Raw genomic sequence first — 6,702 nt, 5'->3', positions numbered from 1 at the left:
CTCTCCCGAGGGGACCATGACTGCACTCCTCTGAACCCAGACCAGGTCTTAAAACTCCTCAGATCCAGCTGTGTCCCAGGCGGGTGGAAGGAATCCTTCGTCTTTCCTGGGAGAACCCTGTCTCCAGTGAGCAAGACCCAGGAATCAGCTAGCAAAGTTCTTGCAACCTCCCTCAGCTGGGAGGGAGAGTGAGGGGTCACAGATGTCAGGCCACTAGCAGCCCCTCACCTTCGAGAGCTGACACACAGGCGGTGACCGACCTCAGGCAGGTGCAGAGACCAGCGCACTTACTAAATGAGACCAGGCACCTTCAAAGCGGCATGGCCACAGACAACAGTGCAATTATTAGGCACCTGGGTTTGCCAGGCCCATGCCATGCATGTTATTCCATTTGATCCCCGTGGGATGTGTGTCACCCCCTTCATACCCAAGATTGTGAGGCTCAGAGAGGGGTAGCACTGGCCCAGAGTTCTCAGGAAGAATGCAGAGGAGCTGGGACCGTGCCCCAACTGTCTGTTGAACCCCAGGTTTGCGGGCAGGAGCCCTTTCCTTGCCCTTGGTCAAGGTGGGAGACCCTCTGTGAGCACTGGGCTTGGGTTCCAGTCGCAAGCCCCTCATATCGTAGCTGTGTGACCTTGGGCAAGTCATCTGACCTCTCTGGGCCTCAGTTTGCTCATCTGTAAAGTGGGGATAATGCACACCTTGCGGTCGCTGTGCAGGTTAAGAGAGGGGCTGATGGCAGGGCATTCTGCTCAGGACCTGCTCGTGGTAAGGGCCCACGAAAGGCAGCCATGAGGGTTGTGAGCTGGGGGCTCCAGCCTCCCTTCCCGGACCAGCCCCATCTCCATGGGCAGCCCTTCAGGCAGGCAGAAAGGCTATACAGCTGTGCAGTCACTTCCTGGAGGGCAGGATGGGGCCTGATGGTGTCCGAATCCCTGGACTGGCCGGTTTGCTGCTCAGCAAATCTGCAAAGGCTGGCCTTGCTGGGTGCGTGGGGCGGGAGGGCTGTTGTCGACCCAGCTCCCTACAGGACCGAGGTGGAGGCATCAGAGGGTTGTGAATTTCCAATGAAAGGCCTTACCGCTGCCGAATTCAAAGGTCTCAAGTTCAGAGCGCTGTGGCCTGGGGACTCTCCCACGCCTTACGCCCCCAGATTTGTGCAGCGACCACGCCCAGTCCTGACTCGTGGTGCCTGCCCGAGGCCCTGGGACGTCTGAGAGCTGCTGTCTCAGCAAGACCGGGAGCTGTGAGCCTGGCTTCTCCCGTCTGCCTCCCAGAGCACGTGGCCTCATGCTGGCGCATTCCTGCCCTTCCCACCCTCTCTGTCCCCTCACAGGTGATGAGCAGGTCAAGACTGTGTCCATCAACCAGGTGCTCTCCAACGAAAGCCTCATCGGCTACAATAAGTTCGTGCAGGTACGGGGCTGGGGTGTGCCCATGGGGAGGCGGGGCTGAAGCAGGGCTGGGAGACAGAAGTCTGAGGCTCACGGACCAGAAACTCAGGTTGGAACAGGCCCAGACAGAGGGGCTCCGACCACCTCCCTTGACCCGGGACAGATCAGACCAGTACTTGTGAGGAGGACAAGCATTCCAGGCAGAGGGAACAGCACAGGCAATGGCTCCGCCTCACAAACAGGACACGAGTCCTCAAACAGTAGAGGCCAGTGTGGACTAAGAAGAGGCCGGGTCACGTCTCGTTAGGCCTCGTAGGGCATTGCTGGAATCTTGGCTGCCACTCTGAGTGAGATTTGAGGCCTGGGGGATTTGAGCAAGTTGGGAGCTGGTCAGCCTTAGGCCTCAGAAGACCTCTCGCTGCTGTGTTGAGAGCATACGAATAAATACTCACAGGGGTGAGGGCGACAGGAGACCCCAGCAGGACATTTGGGGCCCCTCACCAGGGGAGCTGTGGAAGAGTGAAATCAAGGTGATATTTAGACCATGCAGGCAGAGCTTGGGGAAATCGACAAGGGTGGTGCAGTATCCCCAGCTGGGAGGAGTGGGAGCTCTCACCACCCCCGGCCCACAGGAGTTAGGGGCGGGAGCTGTCACTGGAACCCAGGGAGGCTGCTCTGATAAGAGGCCGCGAGACAGAAGCTGTGACCTTCACAGCCAGCCCACAGTGCCTGGCAGGGAGTGGGGGAGCAGACCCCCCCAACTGCTGTCTCCTCTTCCTCCTCCATCCCCCTTGGCTGAGCCCACCCCAGCGCCGCCGGAGCCCCCTGGGCCCCAAGGATCAGCCTCCCAGGGCACAGAGGGGAAGAGTGTACACGGGTCTAGAAGGGCAAGCAGAGAATTTCCAGCACAGGGACTTCATGAGTCCAAATCCTTCAAGAAACAAACACGGGCCGGGCGTGGTGGCACACACCTGGAATCCCAGCACTTTGGGAGTCTGAGGTAGGAGGATCGCTTGAGCCTAGGAGTTTGAGACCAGCCTGGGCAACCTAGTGAGACCTTATATCTACAAAAAAAAAATTAGCCAGGTGTCGTAGTGCACACCTGTAGTCCTAGCTCCTTGGGAGGCTGAGGTGGAAGGATCGCCTGAGCCCAGGAGGTCGAGGCTGCAGTGAGCTGAGATCGAGCCACTGCACTCCAGCCTGGGTGGCAGAATGAGACCCCGACTCAAAAAAATAAAAAAGACACAAGTGCCAAGATGGGGTTAAACATGCAGGGATTTTATTGGTGGAGATGACTGTGTGAGCACACAGGAAGAGAGCCAGAGAAGGCTGGAGACCCTGAGGGAGAGGGAGAGTGGTGGAAGAAGGTTGGTGCTGTCGCCCTGCGCTACCACGCATTGAGGAGCACTCAGCAAGGCTGTGGGGATTCCACCAAAGTCGGCCACTGGAGGACACCCCTGTCCCCCAGAAACGGATCTCCCAAGTACACATTTCTCCCTCAGCCACTGGCTGGGAGCAGCTGAGAGGTGTGACCTGAAACCCAGGAAGGGCTTCCGAGCCCAGCAGCAAGAGCTCTGGGTCAGTGACACTCCCAAGCCAGAGGCGTGTGACAAGCATGGCGGCCACACACAGGGCAGGACAAGTCAGAGCAGGAGGAGCGAGGATATCCAAGAGGGAGGCATTGCAGTCTCTGGGCCTTGGACCAGGTGGGAAGGGGGCAGGTTGGGGACAGATGGTCAAGGTAGCATCCCCAGGGCTGAAGATGGATCCGACACGGAGGAGAGGACAGCAGACAAAGAAAATGATGGCAAGGCTGTGGCCTGAACAGCTGGCTGCACAGTGGCTACATTTATGGAGCTGAAGGACCATGGGAGGAGCTGGTGGGGGGTGGGTAGAGACGGAGAGCTTGTCTTTGGACACATCAGACCCTAGGAAAGATGCAAAGGGGTGGCTGTGCTTACAAGTCAGAGCTCAGGAAAGAGACGGGCTTGGGCCGGGCTCGGTGGCTCACACCTGTAATCCCGGCACTTTGGGAGGCGGAGGTGGGAGGATCGCTTGATCCCAGGAGTTTGAGGTTCGAGACCAATCTGGGCAACCTAGCGAGATCTCATCTCTAAAAATAAAAAAACTTCCCAGCGCTTTGGGAGGCTGCAGTGAGTGAATTGCCTGAGCCCGCGGGTTCGAGACCCGCCTGGGCAACTTGGCGAGACCTCATCTCTACAATAAGTCAAAAATTAGCTGGGCATGGTAGCGCGCGCCTGTAGTTCCAGTTACTTGGAAGGCTGAGGCGGAAGGATCGCCGGAGCCCAGCAGGTCGAGGCTGCGGTGGCCGGGAGCGGCCACTGCACTCCAGTCTGGGCGACAGAGTGAGACTCCAACTCAAAAAAAAATTGTTTTTAAGTTTTTTTTGTTGTTGTTAGAGATTGATTTTGAGCTTTATAAAGAATTTGGGAAAGACACCATCAGGAGTTGTCAGTGTCTAGATGGCATTTTTAACCATGGGCCACAGTGAGGTCTCCTGAGGTGTGAGGACATTAGGCAGGAGAGTTGCGGATGGAACATTCTCATGCTTAACCCCACTGGGGGCTAGGACTCGGGGAGGGAGGGCGTGGGGCGGGACAGGTATATTTTGATGAAGGGGCACAAAGATAGGGTTTGTGGGGACAGTGGACCTAAGGGCACATGGGCCTCCTGCCTCTCCTCAGCCGCACGTGACCCCTTGGCCCCCCTAACCTTGTCCCCCCCAGAGCTGCATCGACTGGAACCGCGAGGTGCTGAAGCGGGAGCTGGGCCTGGCCGAGCGCGACATCATCGACATCCCACAGCTCTTCAAGACCGAGAGGAAGAAGGCCATGGCCTTCTTCCCCGACTTGGTGAGACCATCACCCATGGCTCACGGTTTCATCTCATCAGGCTCCAAGCCTCCAGCCCCCAGACGGACACGACGTCTAGCCGCAGCTGTGTCTGGGACGGAGTGGCAGGGAGAGTGGGAGTTCTGTGGTACCTGGCCGAAGGGCATTGAGCTGACTGGCCATCGAGGTCCTGTGGAACGCTCACGGGCCGAGCCCCAGCTCAAGGGCCATCAGGGAAGGGGCCCACCTGACATTCATGGGGGGAGTGAATGACAGCGTGAGGTCACGTGTGCAGGGCCCCATGGCCTCAGCTGGGACCTCCCTTTCTGCCAACTGTTCATCCATCCCACATGTACTTAACATGTCCTCTGGGAGATACAGAGATGATTAGGGATGGTCCCTGATGTCAAGGTCCTTTCAGTCTAATCCACTGAAAGAGAAGCTCCTCCCCTTTCCAAGGATGTGTCCCAGTGATCTACTGTGTACGATAAAGTGATGAGGTAGCTTGGAGGTGGGACAGAGAGCTTCCAGCCTAAGAGGTAGAACGGGAAATCCAAGAAGACTTTCTGGAAGAAGTGAACTTTGGTTGAGCCTTGAGGGCTTTGCCTGTGGTGCTTCTAAATCCTGAGGCTGCATTTGAATCCTGGAAAACTGGGGCCCCACCCCAGGGGTCCTAATTCTGAAGGTCTAAGGCAGGGTCCAAGGCTGTGCTGCTAACAAGGGCCCAGGCAGTGCGAGCAGCATTGCTACAGGTCACCCAGCTCTCCTCCCCCACCCCTCTTTCTCCACACCCATCATCAGAGTCTTCTGGGGACGCTGTCCCCACCACTATTGCTTCACCCCCCTGTTTCCTTCCCCGTTCTCGCTAGCCCGCCACTTGCAAAGCCTCTCATCACTCCCCTTCCTTCCTGCATGGTTGAGGCCATCTTATAATGATATATGTGCCCCCAGAAGCTTGTGCAATGAATGGTTCAAGACTTGCGTTTGCAAGAGAAGAGGCCCACCCCAGCCTGCTGAACCCAGAGGGAGGCTTAATAGATGGACCCCAGACGCCTGAGGGCAAGGGGAGCTGCAGCAGGGCCTCAGGAGGGCCTGGACCATCTCTTGTCTGTCTAAATCATTTATTCTCTCTCTCTCCCTCTCTCCTTCCAGCTGGACTTCCTTTGCTGCTCTGTCCCTGGGGACTAATAAGACTATGGCCCATACCTTGTAGACACTGACACAGGGTCCGTTGGAGGTCAGCTGTCTTCCCCAGTCCAATCAGCTGTGGCCTAGGAAGTGGGGCTTATGGAACACAAACGCGGCAGCTGCCTCAATCCACCAATAAGGAGGGTGGTGACCAGAGAAGGTTGCCATGGTGAGCACCACAGATGCTCCCATAGACCTCCGGACACAAATCCTTGTCCTTGGCGGCACAATCATTCCCCGGCACAGGAAGGGTCAAGGAGCTGCTTTCAAGGTCCTTTCAGTCTAATCCACTGAAAGAGAAGCTCCTCCCCTCTCCAAGGATGTGTCCCAGTGATCTACTGTGTACGATAAAGACAGCTTTCAAGGCTGTCTCAAAGACAAACCCAGTTCCTGTGGGTGCGGGGCGGGCCTGGGAGGGGAAGTGGGAGTTTGATGAGGTGGGAGTTGATGATAACACGCGGACTCTCCCCCTCCCCCACTGCAGGTGAACATGCTGGTGCTGGGGAAGCACCTGGGCATCCCCAAGCCCTTCGGGCCCATCATCAACGGCCGCTGCTGCCTGGAGGAGAAGGTGCGGTCCCTGCTGGAGCCGCTGGGCCTGCACTGCACCTTCATCGACGACTTCACCCCGTACCACTTGCTGCACGGGGAGGTGCACTGCGGCACCAACGTGCGCCGGAAGCCCTTCTCCTTCAAGTGGTGGAACATGGTGCCCTGAGCCCTCACCACCTGCCATCCTCCCCCGGGGTGGGCATCGCCCGGGTGGTGGAGACTGAGACAGGCCCCTAAACCATAAGCATCAAGAGACCCCGAGGTTCCAGATGGAACACAGAGGGTGACCGTCCCCCTCAGAAACCTTTTCCCTAGACGTGCCCACGCCTCACCTGCAACCCGTTCGGTTCTCAGACTTGAATCCTCTTGGCCTCTGAAAAAGGAGCTCGTTTCTTGTGTCCTCTTAGGAGGACCTACGTGACCCATGGAGAATCCCTCAAACACCCTCTCCCCACCCCCAAATCCTCCATGTGGGGGCACATTTACACTGGAGTCTAGAAACTATATATCTCATCAGCCATCTTGGCCTGTGTCTCCTGAGAGAGGAAGGACCTACGATTCTGCTTTGGCCCGTTTGCCTCCTGCCCTGCAGACATTCCACACGGGACGGGAGCATTCTGCCAAAACCTCCCCCATAAGGAGGGAGCTGGGGTCTATTTACATCAAGGTGGGATCACCACTCCCACAGCCAAGCTCTTGAGCAGATGCTGCACCCT

General features: G+C 57.4%; 1 protein-coding gene across 1 annotated transcript in view; it reads left to right on the top strand.

Annotated features, from left to right (window-relative positions):
- The window catches only part of PADI3 (peptidyl arginine deiminase 3), a 35,804-nt gene extending 29,102 nt beyond the window's left edge, over positions 1-6,702 (top strand). The window contains exons 14-16 of the mRNA XM_008048252.1: positions 1,337-1,416; positions 4,142-4,267; positions 5,919-6,702. Of these exons, the coding sequence (XP_008046443.1) occupies positions 1,337-1,416; positions 4,142-4,267; positions 5,919-6,152 (440 nt within the window). The 3' untranslated portion in view covers positions 6,153-6,702. The remainder of the gene's footprint in view (positions 1-1,336; positions 1,417-4,141; positions 4,268-5,918) is intronic.

The sequence above is a fragment of the Carlito syrichta genome, unplaced genomic scaffold (genome assembly GCF_000164805.1).
Source record: "Carlito syrichta isolate Samal-C Ts95f unplaced genomic scaffold, Tarsius_syrichta-2.0.1 Scaffold123281, whole genome shotgun sequence".
Classification (NCBI taxonomy): Eukaryota; Metazoa; Chordata; class Mammalia; order Primates; family Tarsiidae; genus Carlito; species Carlito syrichta.
The sequence above is the reverse complement of the archived record's forward strand: the minus strand, read 5'-3'. Positions and strand labels throughout refer to the sequence as shown.